Here is a 19319-nt window from a genome sequence, read left to right on the forward strand (position 1 = left end):
AGGTAGATTTAATATAATAAGTTTATTTTGAAAACAAGTTATAAAAACCAGATAAATCAATATTCTATTGTACATTATTTTATTTGTACTAATGTCATGTAATATATAGGTAAAATTTTTGTTTATGAAACTAAGATATGATAAAGAGTTTAACATTTCATCAGTATATGTGTGAAGGGGATATCAAATTCTAATGTTTTATTTTGGGGACTAAATAGGTAAGTTTCAGATACAAAAGAAATAACTTTAATAATTTTGTTAGCTACCATAAAAATTGTATAATTACTATGCAAAAGAGAATATGTATTAAATATATACTTATATATATAAAGAACCAATAGTTAGCATATAGTTTATATTTTTATTAATAGGAGGTAAAAAATATAAACTGTGTAACATATAATGAATAAACAGTGCATAATGTATTATGCATATATACATAATACTTTCATATATGTGCATATACATAGAGTAAATTGGTTCTGCAAGTAGCATATGACTTAATTTTTTGTCATAGGAGATACAAAATATTAAACAGCTTACATTAGATGAAATAAGATGGCATTTGACTATAATCAGAGTACATGTTTTATCATATATTTACATAAAGTATGTTTTACATTCCTTTTTGGACAATACAGAATTAATATGAAAGGTATCACAGAAATGTGGCATCTATGGGCTTAGTCAATGCACCTTTTTTTTTTCTTTTTTATTATTTATGATAGTCACACAGAGAGAGAGAGAGAGCGAGAGGCAGAGACATAGGCAGAGGGAGAAGCAGGCTCCATGCACCGGGAGCCCGACGTGGGATTCAATCCCGGGTCTCCAGGATCGCGCCCTGGGCCAAAGGCAGGCGCCAAACCGCTGCGCCACCCAGGGATCCCTCAATGCACCTTTAAAACTTTAGTTGTTTCAGAAAATATCCCCATTATATTTAAAAGAATCAGTGTCACAAACCTACACTGCTTTGGTTGTCTTTCAAGCCAATGGCGCTTCCTAAGATCGAGTATTGAGAATAACTTGAAAAGAATTACTTACATTTAAATTTTTAAAAGCCATTTTTAGCTCCTATTATTTCCTATCTATATATTTTTTTTTTGCTTTGCTCCCATGGGAACCTCCCTCAAGAGCAATGCAATCCTTCACAGTATTCAGCTAAATAAAAGGCAAAGTCATTATTATTTTTTTTTTTTTTTTTTTTTTTTTTTTTTTTTTTAAAGATTTTATTTATTTATTCATGATAGTCACAGAGAGAGAGAGAGGGGCAGAGACACAGGCAGAGAGAGAAGCAGGCTCCATGCACCGGGAGCCCGACGTGGGATTCGATCCCGGGTCTCCAGGATCGCGCCCTGGGCCAAAGGCAGGCGCCAACCCGCTGCGCCACCCAGGGATCCCTGCAAAGTCATTATTAAATGGAACTTCTCGCTGCTCCAGTCTCCTCTACACCATCTCTTTGGCTTTAGACTATCCCATCACAAAAAAAGAGCACTTGTGTATCAACACCACGGTTCTCCTTTAGCAGATGTATGCAGGACGGAGCAGAATGGCCTATTGGTCTTTTTGGTCAGCATTCCAGCAATTTTAGGATGGGTGAAGGCTATTTCTCTATATTGTAAAGTAGAAGCACTATTATGAACTTAGACGTGTTTTCAGGCAAATCTATTTTAAGATGGTATGCAAATAAAATTTTATTCCTTTATAGCTACCTGCACTTATGTGCCCCTTGGAAGGTGGGGAGTCAACACCCATGATGTATACCCTACTGCAAAGAAGCTACACAAGAGGAGATTCCAGACAAACAAAGCACACCTACCATACGCAACACATAATTGTTTCAGGAAATATGATTTACAATGGTACTTGTTTTTCATAATTGTGAGTTTTAAATAATTATAAAATAAAAATATAATATTTTATAATGATTCAGTGCCTTGGATTCTCATCATATAGTGTTTGATAATAGAATTTACTATTTAAAAATTTTGACAAGCTGAAGAATAAAGATGCATGAAGACCCTAGATCTAATACCCTAAAGCTGTATTTATATATAGTAACATAAGCCACAGAATTGCAGACCCAAAATTTCATCCATATTAATAATCTATTTAATAATCAATCCTGCAACCTTGAGATTATTTGACTGTATCATTATTACACATCAATTTAGAATTGTGAACTTCACCTATAAATAATAGTGTAGTTGAGTTTTTATTTTGGTGAAAATAGCAGCTCGATAAACGAAACTAATATCTGAGGTGCATTTAAATAAAATGCTTCATAAAGACACAGGACAGTTAAGTAAACAATACCATAGCCTGATAATTTAGGTAATATAAAATGACTAAATATTATTGACTATATCTGAATGGGAGAGTATTCATGAAGAGATCAGTAAAATGCCATTTAAATGGATGAAAATCAAATGTTTTAGGAGATTGTCATTCTAGATTATCAAAAAATATATGCTTCTTAAACCACAATTTTTAAATATGAAAATGTGTAAAACAATCCATCATAAAATAGGGATAAGTTCATTGTATCTCCTCTCTAATAATACTATTTAAAATATGCTTTTGAAAGCAGAATATAATTAGAAATGTTCCACAAAATTTTACACACTTCTTTAAAATTCTCATCCCCTCTATGACACTACAAAGGCAAAGCCTGTAAATAAATAAAAAAAAACCCCAGTAATTATAATGAATTATATTTCCTTCAGTCCACTTCAACTAATGTTCATTATTACAGACTTTCTTTACCCAAAGTAGGATATATAAGATCTTTCCTTAGAAGTCCATTTTCTCATGCAACTTTGTGAATAATATTATTACGAAAATATATTCAGATGATCTTTAGTGACTTCTTCTTTCAGTAATCTTTCAAGACGTTCGTGTACATGGTTTTAAACACATATATCACTTAGACTGTTTTAACTAATGAGTATTACTGACATCTTTTTCAAAAGTATTCTTAAAAACTATTTAATAGTTTTCCTGTTGGTGTTATAAAACAAAGCAATAATTTAAAAAAATAATTAAACAGCTTTGTGTGGATTTGCAATTTATGCTAATCATCACAAGAGACAATTTAAAAATAATCCCGCAGGGAAATTCAAATCAAAAGAAAAGAACAGATTCTTTATTAAATTCTAGATATTGATTTATGGAGAATATGATCTTATGACATTCTTGTAAAATTCAATTTACAAGTAAGAAAATACTATTTATTTTTCTCTCTTCCATTTCTAATTGGAACACACATTCTACATAAGCTGTTGTTTCCTGATAATGACTAGTAACTCATTAGCTTAAACTTTTACTATGTTCCATGCACTATCCATTGGAGGTCAGCTATTAAAAAACTGTTTTTAACCTCAAGAAGTTTATAAACTAATTTACAGCCTCTAAACCTGGATTTTATGGCTGAGCTCTGGCTTTGTGGATCCTGAATTTGTGATCAGGAAACCTGTCTTCTTTCTCAATAACTCCATAAACACTTTCATTTCTGGCTTTCCTAGATTGGAGTTTCACTAGTTTAGCTCTCATTTGTTGGACAAGTTACAAATTCAAATTTTCCAAATTAACATACACTAAGTGGATTTTACCCCAGATAATGAGATAATCATCATCTGCTCAGACAAGGCTGAAGCTCCAAATTTGGATCCCACTGTTTGCATCTACAGTAGGTCTAGGCAGATAGCAACAGAAGCCAGCAAATTCTCCACTGGAGTAAACACTCCCAAAAGCCTGCTGCTAAACAGGTGCAGCAATAACTAAAACATCACAATTGTATCAAGTCTGGCCATGTGTTGACTGTTTCTTTTTGACACCACCAAATATGCCTCAGGGATGGCATACCGTCTCCCCTTGTCCCTTCTAGAAATTCTTTCTCCTTCATATGAAAACACTTGCCCCTGTGAGGCTCTTGCCCTATAGCTATACCCCTTTTTCTTAGTCACATTGCTTCCATTTTTCTGGATTTATGATCATCCCAGTCAGTTACTGACACACCTAGCAAGATATATTTCTGCAAGAAATCTTTCTATTCCACATCCAATTATACCGAGGTAACTATTCCTTGGGGATGATACATGACACGTACTGACTGGATATGTCTTTGCCTCCAAGATTACTCTTTTCTATACTATTTCACACATCCTGTCCCCTACTCATCACCTAAAAATAAAGACTATTAATAGTGCCAATAAAATAAGGAGAAAATGAACAAAAATGTAAAATTAATAAATCTGGCCACAGTGAGAATAAAGATCATGGGCATCATCATCTTCTGGGCCATTTCTGAGGCTACAGAATTCATTCCTCATTCCTTCAATTCCAAGTCACATGGATCTGTGTGTAGATGGATTTATACATCTACTGAAGAAGGTATCAATTAAATAATCAACTTAAAAATAGTGGGATCAAGTTCACTGGAAAGAATCGAGTATTCCTCTATCTAACCATAGATCCTGATCTAATCACAAACAAAAACTATGCATTAAAAATAAATTAAGGCTACAACTCATGTAAACATATTTGAGTCACGCTGAAAACCAACATTGCCATAAAAGAAAAAAATATTTTTAAAGGTGAAAACAACCAACCTTTTTGTTTCAAGGGAGGCTCCTCTATTTCTCCTAAACCAAGACAAAAACAGTAAATTAGAAAAACTTTTAGCATAGCATAATACTGCCTCTCTATTTTCCCATTTCCCTTTGTTCATTAAAAAAGCCATCTATTAGTTTTGACATTAGTAGTCCTTATATTACTTTGCCTCCCAAATTCCAATTTTTAAGTATAAACTTTGTTTATGTACATTTATGTGAGATAGTTTCACTTTTATGAGTTCAATAAAATCGTGGCAGCCATCCAAATTATACATTATAGTTCATATATCATGTTCATTTCAGTTCTCTATTGTTCGTCTCGACCTCTCGCTGGGGCCAAACAAATACAAATTCAGACAAAGTCATAGAGAGGGCTAAAATAATAAGAGCTTTCCTGGTAGTCAAGGCTGAGTACATGATTTCTGATGACTAAGGCTGACTCTAAAAAATTTCATGTAAAAGAACCATAACACGTCGTTCTTTTCACATCCACTCAGTAGTTTATGTATGGTTGGGGTTTATTTAGTTTTGCTTATTAATATGTGAGAGAGTACATAGGTTAGTTGCATAATTGTTGTGACTTTTAGACTATGTCCCTCCATTCTACACCTCCATTTGGTTCAATAAATTTACTTCTGATTATGATTTTAGTGGGATTGCTTTTTGTTATTTGATCATGAATATGACTTACATGTATAAAACATGTCTATCCGTTACTGTTATTATTTCAGTCTTCCTAAAAAATAAACTTGTGAAATAGCTACTATTTTTTTCCCCAAGGATGCATATAAGTGTGAGGTACTATTGTGAATTTGTAGTAGTGCATAGTAAGACCCTCTCTTGCTCTAATGCTACCCTAATGGTAGCATTTAATTTTGACATCCTGCCATAATGGCAGATAAGCTGTAAGATGAAAGCCAAATAGAGATGAATTTACTGAGTTTGGCAGCCTGTTGATAATGCTATTAGAACTCAGAAGTGTATTCATTTTGGTTTAGCCTGACCCAAGTGTTCCTCTGTGTTCAAACTTAAGAAAACCACTGTAATGCATAACTAATATCGGTCTGAGAAGTTAGGTGTGTCTCTATGCTCTTTGTACCTTTATCAGTGTCCTCATCCCCATCATCATCATCTTCATCACCGTCAGACGAGATGATGTCAGACAGCAAAGAAAAGAAGCCATAGACCCAGTCCGTGGTTTCTTCCACAGCATCATGTACAAGTTTTAGAGGATCTGAGCCAATCTTGGAAAGAGAGCTCGCTAAAAGTAATTAAAAACAAGAGAAAAATGTTAGAATCATTACCAAAAAAATTAAGAAAAGCTGTTTATCCTGATTTGTGCCTTTGGCACAAAATGTCAGTTTTGTACATTTAAATGTCTCTTGGCTACAGTTTTTTGGGGTGCTCAGAAATAGAAACTACATTTTGTCATAGTATGCATGTGTATTCAATTAAAAAGAAAAGTTATTGAATACTTATGGTACCAAACACTATTGGGCTACCAAGAAAGAAATTGTCCCTGAGAAGTTCATAATCTAAATATGAGTTTAACACAGGGCAAATTAGGAATGGATTGAAATAATGTGCATCTATGTTAATCAAATTGCAATATACACCCTAAGTTATGGATATTCAAGAACAGAAGATATTGTTGTCAGATATCATACTGGAAACCAACATGGAGAAGATGGTCCTGTAAATTTTCAGGCAAACAGTAAGTGCCAAGTTGATATAAGTAGCTTTGACTAAACTAAGACTGATAGGTCCATTTATTATAATTTGTAATGCATCAGGAAAAATCTGGAATTGTCAACATAGTATTCATATCAGGTTCCAGCTAGATTCAATTTATTTAACCTTGTTAGGCATCCCAATACCTAAAAATAAAAGGTATTTAAGCTTCTAGTAATTTTAGTAGGTAGAATTAAGAAAAACTGAAACCTATAAATCTTCCATATTTTTTATATCCTAGGAGGTAGACACCATCTGTGAAATGAAAGATTAAAAAATAAAAGTACAAGCAAATAAACATAATAGGTATTTCCAAAATGTTGTTTTTCTCACTTTAATTATATGAAAATTACTCTGAAGGGGCAGGAGAGTTTCTAATATCTGATTGAAGAGGCAATCTATCTAGAAATGTGGTATAAGTTGCAATTGATTTTTCATCAACCCAAATTAAATTTTAGATTTATGTTTTCCTTCATTTTAAAAAATATTTTAGCTTTTCAGAGATTTTTCTCCCTTTGATACCTTAAAAGAGTAGAATTATGTCAACATATTATTTTATTTAAAGGTTAAGGATTCTAAAATTAGGCTTTTAATTTTGATGGAGATAGAAAGTCACCAGAAGGTTAGAGCAAAGGGATGAAGTGATTTGACTTATGTAACTTCATTCTCTGTGTTGAGGGGTGTGAAAGAGTGCCAAGTTGGAAACAGAGAGATCATTTGGAGCCAAATGAAATAAGTAAGTGGGGAAAATGATAGTGATTTCTATCAGGATGATTGTGTGTGTGTGTGTGTGTGCGCGCGTGTGCATGTGTGTGTGAAAAGCAGTCATTTTCTGAAGGCAATTAAAAGATAGAATTAATTATATAGACTTATAGTTTGGCTCCTGAGTGTGATAGAAAGAGAGGGGTACAGCATAACTTCAAAGCTGTTGGTATGAAAAGCTGGAACGATGGAAATGCCATTTGCTGAAATGGGGGGTCTGGAGAGAAACAGGATTTTTTACTGGTAGTATATAAATACCTGAGTTTTAGACTTGTCAAACTCAAGATGCCTATTTGAACTCTATGTGGAGATATAGATGTTTGTACAACTCAATATGACCTACGAAAGAGAAGTCCTAGCTGAAGATAGAAACTTGGGAGTTCAGTAGAGGATAGAAGGTATCCAAAATCATGATATTGAGTGAAATCATCATGGAAGTGAACCCAGGAACATTCCAACATTTAGAAGATAGATCAGTCAAAGGGATGAACCAACAATTGATGATGACAAGGAGAGATAAGACGGATGGAGACAGAGATATACACACACGCCCACACATTCAGAGAAAGAGAGAGAGGGAGAGAAGCATAAAAAAGAGTGTAATGTTTTGGATGTCAAGTGAGAAAATTGTCTTGAGAAGCGTAGAGTGATCAACCGGCAAATGCTGCTGATAGGTCAAGTAAGATGAAGACTGAGAATAGACCTTTAGATTTAATGACGAGGATGTCAAGGACTGTTTCAGTGGAATGCCTTCAAGACTAAATGGGAGGAATTTAGAGATGGTAAGTGCATTTTCCTATAAAGTAAGTGACAGAGTTTGGGCAATGTTTGAAGAGAACTAGAATCACAGCTGTTTTCTGTTGTTTCACATTGTTAAAATGGAAAGAATATGCCATTTTATGCTGACGGGTAAGATCCCACAGATGACTTAGACAGCATATATATTAGGAAGGGGAAAAGTGATATGAAAGAAAGGATTTCCGGGGAAATTTTAAATTTTATGTTCCATTTCAGGGGATTCACAGCCTATCCAAGGATGCCAAGTTACAGAATGGTGGTTTCAGGAAAACTTATCTCCATGACAGTGGAACTTTACTCTTTGTAACTTAATTTTACTACATTCTGGAGAGTTTCATATAAGCAAGATATGGTAGTCTGGATGATGAGATTAAACCTTAGAGAAAGAAAATGAAATGGAATTTTATAATTGCAATTGAAAAATTTTAAAGAACTATATGTAAGGAACTGGATTGTAATGGCACCATTAAATGTATTTTTTAGCACTAGTATATTTTATATCTAATGGAAGAATATGGCAAATGGGATTTTTATGATCTGAATAGATTGAGACCATTTCCCCATTTCCCTTTTTTCTAAATGTTCACTGAGGAACTTAACAATAAAATCCAACAAAATAGATACCAGTTTAATTATCCTTATGCCTAAATGCACTATATCTGCTCTGCAGACATGTATATCGCCTGGTTCTAAAAGAGTCAAACCAAGATGCTTTCATGAAGTCAATGTGGCTGGCTTGAGATCAGCCTCTGATTTTTAGTTTTTTAGTTATGTGAACAACAACTTTAAAAACATAGATATAGATGTACATATAGATAATGGATACAGATTATAGATATATCTTAAATGAGATAGTAGTCTTCAAATTGATTCTTAACTACATCTCTCAGATATCACATCCAATTTATATCAATAGAAATAATACAATGCGACTAAACCTTTTACTGATGTGGTTTTTTTAAATTATATTTTCTTACCTCTTATGTTTATGTGAGTTAAATTAAATACATTACAGTAAGGATCATCATAAAAACAATGGTAGCGGACACTTAGAAGTGTGTATTACCTGCCAGATACTACTCTAAGAACTTTATGTATACTAACCCACATTCCCCTTTCAATAACCCAATGAGGTAGCTATATTATTTTGTCTCTCCATTAAATATAAGAAAAGTGAGGTTTGGCTATATTCCTATCAACAAACAAACAAAAATAAGAATTTACAATTGGTTCTAGAGTCAGATATTGGATGGGAGATTCTGGGAGGTGTTTTCTGGCTGTTAAAGAGGAAATAAGGACTTTGTTGCATGGGCACATAAAGCCTGGAGCTGCTGTATCACCTTATAGCCATGAAGACAGTAGCTGATTCACTGAGGAAGGCAAAGGTTAAAAATGAAAGAGCTTGAGTCCATATGACATTGCTGAAGCACTGAATTATCCAATCTTGGAATAATCGCCCTACTTCAGGAGCTTCTGTTATGTGAGATAAGAAATGTTTCTCAGTGTTCAAGTCACTCTTAATTGTATCTTATATTTCTTACAGAAAAATATACCACCAGATGCAGGGGAAACTGCTCTAGGCTCCTTATGATCAGTAATTGGATTCTTGGCACTGATAAAAGAGTGCCAAGAGAGGCATGAGAGGCAAGGAAGAGTTTAAAGTTAAATAAGATTTTTATTGGTGCTCTGTCTTTGAAGCCAAACTATACAGATCCTTAAGTTTCTAAATGGGAACATACATGGGAAACTAGTCATTTTCTCTGCTTTCCTCCTAAAGAACCAAGTCCATGTTTTCACCATTATCCTTGACCATCAGTCTTACATTCCTCAAGTTATATCAGACTCTTCTTTATCTTTCAAATCCTGACAAACATCAGCAAACAACAGTTACAAGCTTGGGTTCTGAGCTCAGACACAGCATTCAAGTTCAGGTCTCCCATCCAGTACCATGTCAGACCATACTGGAGGCAGAGACAGAAGGAAAAACTAGTAATAATAGTCCCGTCTTTATTTAAAATTTTGATATTTTGTGCATCACAGATTTCTGCATTAATTTTAAAATTTTAAATATTGCATCTTGATTACTGAGTTTTTCAGAGTCCTTACATTTTGCACCCAAGGGTGAGTGTTTCACTCACCTCACTCTCATCCTGATGCTCCCCCCATGGATAGTGGTATGATGTTGAGAAGATTCTCTTTTGACATGTCTATAAAATTCACTGATTCCTATGCTTTTCCAAAGTCACCCCTTCGTGCCTGTTATCTTTATATTCAGCATTCTCATATGCCAGTTTACAATATATCCAGTGCTGGCAAACAATATTATATGGTAGGGAAAAAATATTTTTTCTGTGCTTCAGTTTGCAGAACTGTAAAACAATAAGAGTAATGATACTTACCTCACAAGGTGGTTGTGGTTATTATATGAGATAATACATTCGAAGCACAGCATGGTATACCTGGTAATTAATAAATGTCATTGTGGAGAAACAAGCAAGATTATCTTGGAATCTTGAATGAGCCAGAGGTTCTTTTGAGTTTGCTAGCTGGGACTCCCATAGCAGCAAGCTCTATGTATGATCTCAGCTTCAACTAAGGTCTCCAAATATTGCACAACAGTCAATTTCCTATAACCCTGGATCTCTGCATCCTACATTCCCACTGCATGGTATCCATTCCCAAATGAATTACCCACCCAACGATAGGCTGCCCTCATGCGTATTTGATCAAAGGAAAAAGCAACTCAGAGGGTGGATTTGCTCATCTGCCTCTGTCTGAGCCATTCTAAAGGATGGTGACTGAACAGGAATCTCCGCCATCTTCCTGACCCTTTGGCCCATGAGTCTCTGCTTGTACTGGATGGTACTTGCTGAACTTCACTCAAACTCATTGTATATAAACTTTTTGGTATAAAGCACCTAAAGCAGAGTAAAGGAAATAGTAAACGTTAAGTAATTATTAATTCCAATGTTCAGAGCCATTTAACTCAAACATATGGTGGCGCTCCAGGAATGTAGGCTGTAATAAATATTGTCTGGTGATCATTCAGTCACTACATCATCATAGGCCACCTCCCCAGGGTCTGTGAAATCCAACAATGCGTTTATCAGGACTCATGAAAGAACTAGTGACTGTCCCTTACCTCCCAGAAAATATTCACATCGAAATATTTGTATCTAAACTGACATAAGGGCTTTTAAAAGTGTCACAAATGTTATCCCAATTAGGAAAAATTCAATTTGTATGTATGTTGATGTGTGTACCTTGAGCATAGGAACACCCAAATGAAATTTACTAAGAAACTCTTCTTTCAAGACAATTATTTAGGACTTACTGTGTGCAATAACCTATCTTAATATAATCAACATAGTGCTGGCACTTGTGGGCTTGCTAGACAGGTGTTTCTAGTTTTGATATGTGAAGAATACTGTCTGAAAATATATAGTTTCAATTTTCCAGTCCTAAAAAAATTCCAATTTTAAGTGACTGGTTTTCCATTCTTACTGCAGGTGAGTGCTGGAATACTTTTGTTTCTGTTAGTGAAAATTTGATCAAGTTAAGAAAAATATTAGCAAATCATACATCATTTAATATGCTCTGTGTCACATAACAATTCTTGCTTGAAGTACTGTGAAATTACTTGGTCTTTGTTTAGGATATACAGAATTCCCTAGAACATACCAGAGCTTCTGGTATGTTTCTCATTCCCATGCCACCCCCAAGGATGGGAAGAAGGGAGACATAAGTAGGTAAGACGAGTACAAAGATAAAAAGATATAAATGCTGTGTTAGTATATGCAGAAAGCAATGGCTGTCTCCGCTGTGTTCTTATACTCAGAAATGTAACTGAAAGAATGCAAATTCTCATTAAACATTTTGGACTTGAGGTTTGGCATCATTTATAATAGTCAACAATTTCCTAAGAATATAAGGATGAAATGCTGATTTAATTTAGCTTATTTTTAACCAGAACATATTTGAGAGGAAATGCACTCACAGTGAACTTAATAGCCCTCTGAGTCTTCAGATCCCAGAGTTTCCAGCATTGACAATATTAAGTGCAGATACTTAAGAAGTAACAAACAAAAATATGTGCTTTTATATCGACTTATTAAGGTCAGTGTCTTTATCAAAGTGACATTTACTCAAGACATTGTACTCTAAAGCATTTTAGGATCAGTCTGAAGTAACTTTCAAACAATTTCTTATGGGTTAGACCACTTAACCTGAACAAACTTGGTTGAACTCAATGATGTCAGAACTGCCATCTTTAATTTTTATTATCACAGTAGAAGGGCTTTCACTCTCTTACACTCTCTTATATGCCTTTTTTTTCCCTATGAGTTTATTGTTTTCTTATTCTGTATTTCACTTCAAATTCGAAGTAAAGCCAATGAGAAAAATATAACACTTCCAAGGAAGTCAGACTTAAAGAAATGTTTAATGCAGCACCTTTATTCCTCCATAGTTAATCTCTAAGGTATACTTATTTCCTGCCAATGGACATTTGTAAAAGGTACACTAACTGGAATTCCAAATCTTCCCATTATTTTCTCTTGAAAATTCCCTAGAAGATAGCTATATTTTTGTAAGATCACTTCAGTTCCAGAGACAATATTTGATATTTTGGTATGTGACAAGTAACTTTTGTTGGAACTAGAATAGTAATAATTTGTAGCACTAACATACCCCCCACCTTTTTTTGTTTGTTTGTTTGTTTAAGAGAGAGAGAGAATCTGAAGCAGACTCCATGCTGAGCATGGAACCTGATGCAAGGCTTAATCCCAGAACCCTGAGCCAAAACTAAGAGTTCAATGGTTAACCAATTTTGCCACTCAAGTGCACCCCAACATAGCCTTTTAAAAAAATAGCTTTTCCACCTAATAAATATTTTAAAAGAGGCTTGTTCTGAATATCCTCTTTTTAAATCCACATATAGTAGTCCTTTAAAATGATTTCCACTGAATAGTTCATTGGAGTGGACCTGGCTAACTAATAGAGATGGTGGAAGAGCAAAGGTAAAAACAATAATAAAATGGAGAAATGGAAGCCAAAGAAAATTAAATTTAAGCTACCCTAATATAGGCTTTGCATTGGATAACCTCCATTGCAGTATATAATATCATTGCAGTATAATATCATTTCAAGGATTTTTGCATGGACAAAAATGTGGAATTCAAGCTATATTGCAAAATTTCCTTGAAACTGAATATGTAGGTTAAAATAAATGTTTGTATTTGTTTGATTAACACTTAGCGATCTAGCAAGAAATATAAATATTAGGTCAGCTCATTTTAGACTGCATAATTAAGTAATGAGGTAACAAGATATTTCTGTAGAGCGTCTCTCCATTGCGTTTATTAAGAAAAGAGTATGATGAAGACTCATTTTTCTCTATTTAAATGAATGTTTCCACAGACAGGTGATAACCATGATATTGCCATACTCAAGAATATATGTTATATTCCAAAAGTGGGATATTCAAAAGTTGTATATAATCACCTGCCCTGAATTACAAAAGTGATGTATATTCAAAACCAAATTTCTCCAAGTAATTTTCCTCCAACTGGGTTTTTAACATAGAGACGATGTACAAAGGTTGAAATTCCCTTGAATTCATTATCCTTACCCTCAATAAACAATCCTCAAAAATGGTGAAATGGAAAATGAGATTTGTGAAATTCCCTTGGTATTTCTTTTCTTTTTTTAAGATTTTATTTATTTATTTGAGAGAAAGAGAGAGAGAGCACAAGCAGTGGATGGGGGGGAGGCAAAGGGACAAGCAGACTCCCCACTTAGCAGGGAACTTGATGCAGGGCTCAACCTCAGAACCTCAGGATCATGACCTGAGCCAAAAGTAGACGCTTTACTGGCTGAGCCACACAGGCACTCCTTCACTTGGTACTTCTAATAGTAACCACACTATGAGAGATTTTTACTTACGCAGGTGGAGCTGGGGTCTGAAGGAGAGGAAGAGGCATTTGGAATGAAAATATGGACATGAAGTGGAGGGAGCAAGGAAATCTGGAGCCTGCAAGGGATGGGATGAGTTTCATGAGAACAAACTGGAAATTGCATCAGTCTTATGATCTCCAAAACTTCCTCTCCACAGAGAAGTAGCTGTTGCCCTTGTCATGCTAAATATGCTCCTCAGCCAGGAGTGGAAGAACCTGAAGAAGGATCTATCAGAAGCTGGAGTTGTTGGAGGATCAGCCACTGTCCCACGCCAACGAAGTAAGCCAACAGACTAGGACAACATCCATACTCATATTTAAAGGAAGACATCTAAAATTTTAAATAGGGGAATAATAATAATAATAATAATAAAAAGATTTGCAGTTTTCATTGTGGCCTCAGAATGAAAAGGAGGCAAAGGCAAGATTATAGGCAAAAAGAGAATACATGGCTATTGCAACAATCTTGGGAAAACTAAGGCAGGAATTCTAGAGATAAGGCACAGAGTATGGAACAGAACCAAGAGACGTTTGACAGTTCAATAAGTGGTTTTTGATCACTGAGTAAACATTTATGGATAGCAGAGAAAGAGGGAAGCTTCCAAGGAGTCCCATGTTTCTGATTTTAAAAACTGGAAAATGAACTGGTCTTAGAATCTAGGAGGCAGGCTTGGAAAGAAATATAACTAGTTCAGGAATCTTGAGTTTGCTAAGCCAACTGAACATCCTTATACAGGAAAACTGGAGAGAGATTGAGGTTCAGGACAGGGAAAATAAAAATGCTTATGAGATTAATTTTTCCTTCAGAATAAAAATAGTTTTACTGACTCCCATGATGGGACGAATGCATTTTCTTAAAACTTACCTTAATGTGCTTTGATTGTTTTGAACTGTGTCACTGCTTTTATCCTCTAAATTTCACAATCTAGCCATTTTATTTTTTTTATTATTTTTAATCTAGCCATTTTAGAAGATTGATCCTATTATTAGATTGAGAGCCATATATTAAAGATAAGTAGGCTTAATATGATGTCAGCTTGTTTATCACTTATTTGAGTAATGCAAAGTCATGCAACTGAAGCAATGGAACAAGGTAATATTGTCTGATGGGGGCAAGAAGCCAATGATGCCAAAGAAGAGTTATAAAAGTCCTAATATAAGATTTTAATAAATAAGTGACTGTCAACAGTTCTAATGCTGTAAGGCTTAACCAAGATGAAGATGTTAAGTGTGCAAGTTGTTCACACTTAAGTTCATGATTTGTTCATTTGTTTGATGTGTGTTTTTGAGACATTTGAGCAGAGTGATAGAATAGTGTCAGATCACCTCATAACAGGAGTTCGGCTAGAGAATCAGAAACAAAGAGGGTATAAACAGGGATATAAGAAAGTGAGGGAAATTTGTTTTTCCAAGTTAGAAAACCCATAAACACCCATGGAAAAGGAGAGACTAGAAGTGGAGATTTTGAAGATACAGGAAGGAGATGGCATTTATATCTAGCAACATTTGAATGTGTCAAAAGGTACCTTCATGGGGCTCTTTCCTCCTATACACACTCAGATACACACATTCCCTTAAAAATAACGAACACTTTTAAAAAGCTGAGTCTTCCTGGGGCACCCTGGGTGACTCAGCGGATTGGGTGTCTAACTCTTGGTTTCAGCTCAAGTCATGATCTCACAGGTTCTGAGATGGAGCCCTGGGAGTTTGCTTGAAGACTCTCTCACTCTGCCCCTACCCCCTACCTCCCCCTGCTCTTCTCTCTATCTCTCTCAAATAAATAAATAAATCTTAAAAAAAAAAAAAAGCCAAATCTTCCTGAAGCAATAACTCATACTTTGAATTAATTAAACAAGGAGATCATTAGGCTGAAGTGCTTCTAATGCTCCAGCAGCCCATGTAAGCAAAACCAAACCTAAGACTAAATGCATCAAGGTTAAGAAACAAAAACCTAAGGATAAGAAATCAAAACCTAAGGACAACTGATCACGAACAGCCAACCAACCTTTCCCAAATAAGGCAAATGCTTAGCTACAGCCAATCAAATAATTTCCTTGCTTTGCTTCAGCCTCTTTTTTATAAAAGTCTTCTAACTCCTGTAAGAGGAACTCTCATAACCACTTTCTGTTTGGTGATGCCTGGTTCCAATCGATTTTTCTCCAAACTCTTAACATTTTGAATATGCCTCAGTTTATCCTTTAACATCCCAGATAATATATTTTCCCAAATCATTGTCCTTTTTCTCTCCATCTTCTTTTCTCTTCCACTCTATCTTATCATCGTTTCTCTCTCTTCTCCCTCAGATCTCTGGATGATACCCATATTAGATTACAATAATCAGGCTTTCTCTTTTTAAGTGATAGCCATGTAGGAAATAAAATAAAATAAAGGGCCGACACAAAGCTTTTGAAGTACATCAGATTCTAAAAGATAAAACTCATGTGATTTACCATTTTGAAAAAATAAAATACTTGCAGATGTTGGATATTTAGATGCTTTTAAACCAAAGAAAAACTAGGATCCTGATTTAAAAGCACTTTTGGTGAGCTAATTGTTTTATTGACTGCACAAGGAAATGACTGTCACTTTTCTAATCTACATTTGAATAGTCATAGTGTAGCTCCAATCCTTGCCATTCAAAATCTGAGGCATGGGCATTTTCCTGCTGCTTTTTAACATTTTCTCAATTCAGATTTTCCCATACTCATCTTTACTATTAACAGACTCCAGTGTTTTAGAAATGTACTCTTGTATGGAACCCTAATGAAATTAAAGACAAGCAACTTCAGTTAAAATTACGTGGCTATTTCAATATTTAATAGTCTCATGGCAATGTTTCTAAGTTATTCTTTGCTATTCCTCAACTGTAACTTTTTGAGGCAACGAGGAATGCTACTGAATGCAAATAGATGTACACTTCACCTCTCTTTCCCAATATGACCCCAATCAACCAACTTTTGCTGGCAAAATCGTGTTGCAAATGTTTAAGCCTGGAATATTTCCAGCCTACTGGAGCTAGACCCATGTCAAATAAAGGGCATTTTATATTCTGAAACAAATTGCAAATAACTTCTGGCCTCTTTTACTCATGTCAAATACCTAAATAAAATGAAAGGATCTTACTATACTTTTATTAATGAGCATAGTGTGGTTGTTATTATATTAATTGAAAAACCAGTTTGCTTTCCTCTTTAAAAAAAAAAAAAAAAACGTATCTTAAATATGGACACAGTTCCAATGCCATGATATTAGCAAGTAAGGAAAAGCAAGCTTTCCATAGATTTAAAGATTTTGATAGATTTGTTTCTAAGCTAACATTCAATGGAATTAATTTTCTAGTAGCATAAGAATAGTCAAAATATCACTGTACTCCAGTTGGATGATTTACTTGGATCATTATATTACAAACCTAACAGACCAGTGGAGAAGAGAGATATTAGATTTGAGATTAATATAGCCATTAGTATATCTGGACTAATTATTTAATAAACATGCATTTGGTCAGCCAAGATTTAGTTTTGGAAACTCTTGACTATATTATATAGTCTCTTTAGCTATTCTATTGCTCAGTGCTAGCTGAGGGAATAATTTTAAAGTTGTTGTTTTTTTTAACCACCTTAAAATGTAGAATGTAGTGCCATGAGTTATGTGCTTACTCTATCATATAAGAGTTACAAACCATTTCAGGATGGCTAGGACATTTCCTCAATGTTAAAATAAAATATAGTACTTTAATCATTGGATTTCTTTTGTGTAATTGCTAGAATCTATGTATATTCACATGATATTTAAAAATTAGAAATCAAGTAGTCAATTCATCTTTTTGAAATATGCCTATTCATCTTTTTGAAACATTGAAATATGCTTAAGGTCATGAAGAATAAATTAAAACAGTACTAACTACAATTTATCTAATAATGATGATGTGCCATTCAAAATACCAAGTGTTTTGTATGTATTAACTTATTAAATGTTCACAGAGCCATATGAAACAGGTACTGTTATTATCCTGGAGGATGAACTTGAGGCACAGAGAAGTAATTTCCCCAAGATTGCACAGCTCCTGATTGGTAGAGTCAGGATTCTAACCCCAAATTCTAGCCCTCAGAGCCTGTATTCAACTACTTCGGTTCTTGTCTTGAAGTCCATGTGTTCTTTTGTTATTATTGTTTTGCGTCTTTGCTTATTTGGTTATTTTCTTTTTATTTGTTTGCTTGTTAGATATGCTTAGCAAATAACTTCTGTTTAGATCATACAAATTTTATTGAACAATATGTATCAGGCAATAAGATTAAGATGAATATGACAATCCTTACCTTTGAAATCCTTAAAATCCAATTGAAGGAAAAAGAGGTTTAAAATGTATTTTAAATGTGAATACTAATATTATCAGTATCATCATAAACTAATATTTTATAAATAAATAATATGCTCAGGGTGCCTCGGTGGTTCAGTTGGTTAAGTGTCTGCCGTTGATTCAGCTGAGGATCCTTAGGTCCTGGGATCCAGCCCCACATCCAGGCTCTCTGCTCAGCAAGGAGCCTGCTTCTCTCTCTCCTTCTGCCCCTCCTCCCTGTTCTCATTCTCTCTCTCTCTCTTTCTTGCTCACTCAAATAAATAAATAAAATCTTAAGTAAAAAGAAATACTATACTCTTTACTCAGCATTCAGAGTTTTAAAAAATGCTCTCACCCTTTCCTTTATGAATTTACTTATTTATTCATTTATTCTTCACCTCAACATTCATTCAATGTTGAGCTCATACTTTGTGCTAAATACTTCTAAGCACCTGAAAAATCAAGTAAATGAAATAAGTTTCCCCAAACTTAACAGATCAGTGGAGAGGAGAGATTTTAAATAAATAATCACATTCTGGGGTGCCTGGGTGGCTCAGACAGTTAAGCCTCCAACTCTTGATTTTGGCTCAGGTCATGATCTCAGAGTTGTGGGATCGAGCCCTGCCTGGGGCTCTGAGCTCAGTGTGGAGTCTGTTTATCTCTCTCTCTACTCTACCCCCTGCTCACACTGTCTCTCTATCTCTGAAATAAATAAATAAAATCTTTAAAAAAAATCACACCTAATTAAATGTATACAACTTGTAAATATATACTGTGAGTAAAGGGTAAATAATATAACGAGGAAATAAGATAAGGTGACTTGATTTATATTGAAAGTTCAGGAAAGGCTTTTGTCTTTTGGGTTTCTTTGTAGATTTTATTTATTTATTTGAGAGAGAGAGACAGAGATAGTGCTGAGCAGGGAGCCTGATGTGGGGCACGATCTCATGACCCTGGGATCATGACCAGAGCGACAGCAGACACTTAATCGACTAAGCCACCCAGTCACCTCAGGAAAGATTTTTCTAAGGAAGTGAATTTAAGCATAGCACTGAAAGATGTATAATAGCTGATCCATCAAGAAGTGGGGTGTTAACAGATGGTATGATTTATAATTGTATCCATCTA

At 34.7% G+C, this 19319-nt stretch overlaps 1 protein-coding gene across 1 annotated transcript in view; it reads right to left on the reverse strand.

Moving 5' to 3' along the window:
* TRDN (triadin) overlaps positions 1-19319 on the reverse strand; it is a 360587-nt gene that overhangs the window by 289281 nt on the left and 51987 nt on the right. The window contains exons 3-4 of the mRNA NM_001389217.1: positions 5710-5871; positions 4608-4640 (exon numbers count right to left, since the gene is read on the reverse strand). Of these exons, the coding sequence (NP_001376146.1) occupies positions 4608-4640; positions 5710-5871 (195 nt within the window). The remainder of the gene's footprint in view (positions 1-4607; positions 4641-5709; positions 5872-19319) is intronic.

Source organism: Canis lupus, chromosome 1 (genome assembly GCF_011100685.1).
Source record: "Canis lupus familiaris isolate Mischka breed German Shepherd chromosome 1, alternate assembly UU_Cfam_GSD_1.0, whole genome shotgun sequence".
In the NCBI taxonomy this organism is placed as follows: Eukaryota; Metazoa; Chordata; class Mammalia; order Carnivora; family Canidae; genus Canis; species Canis lupus.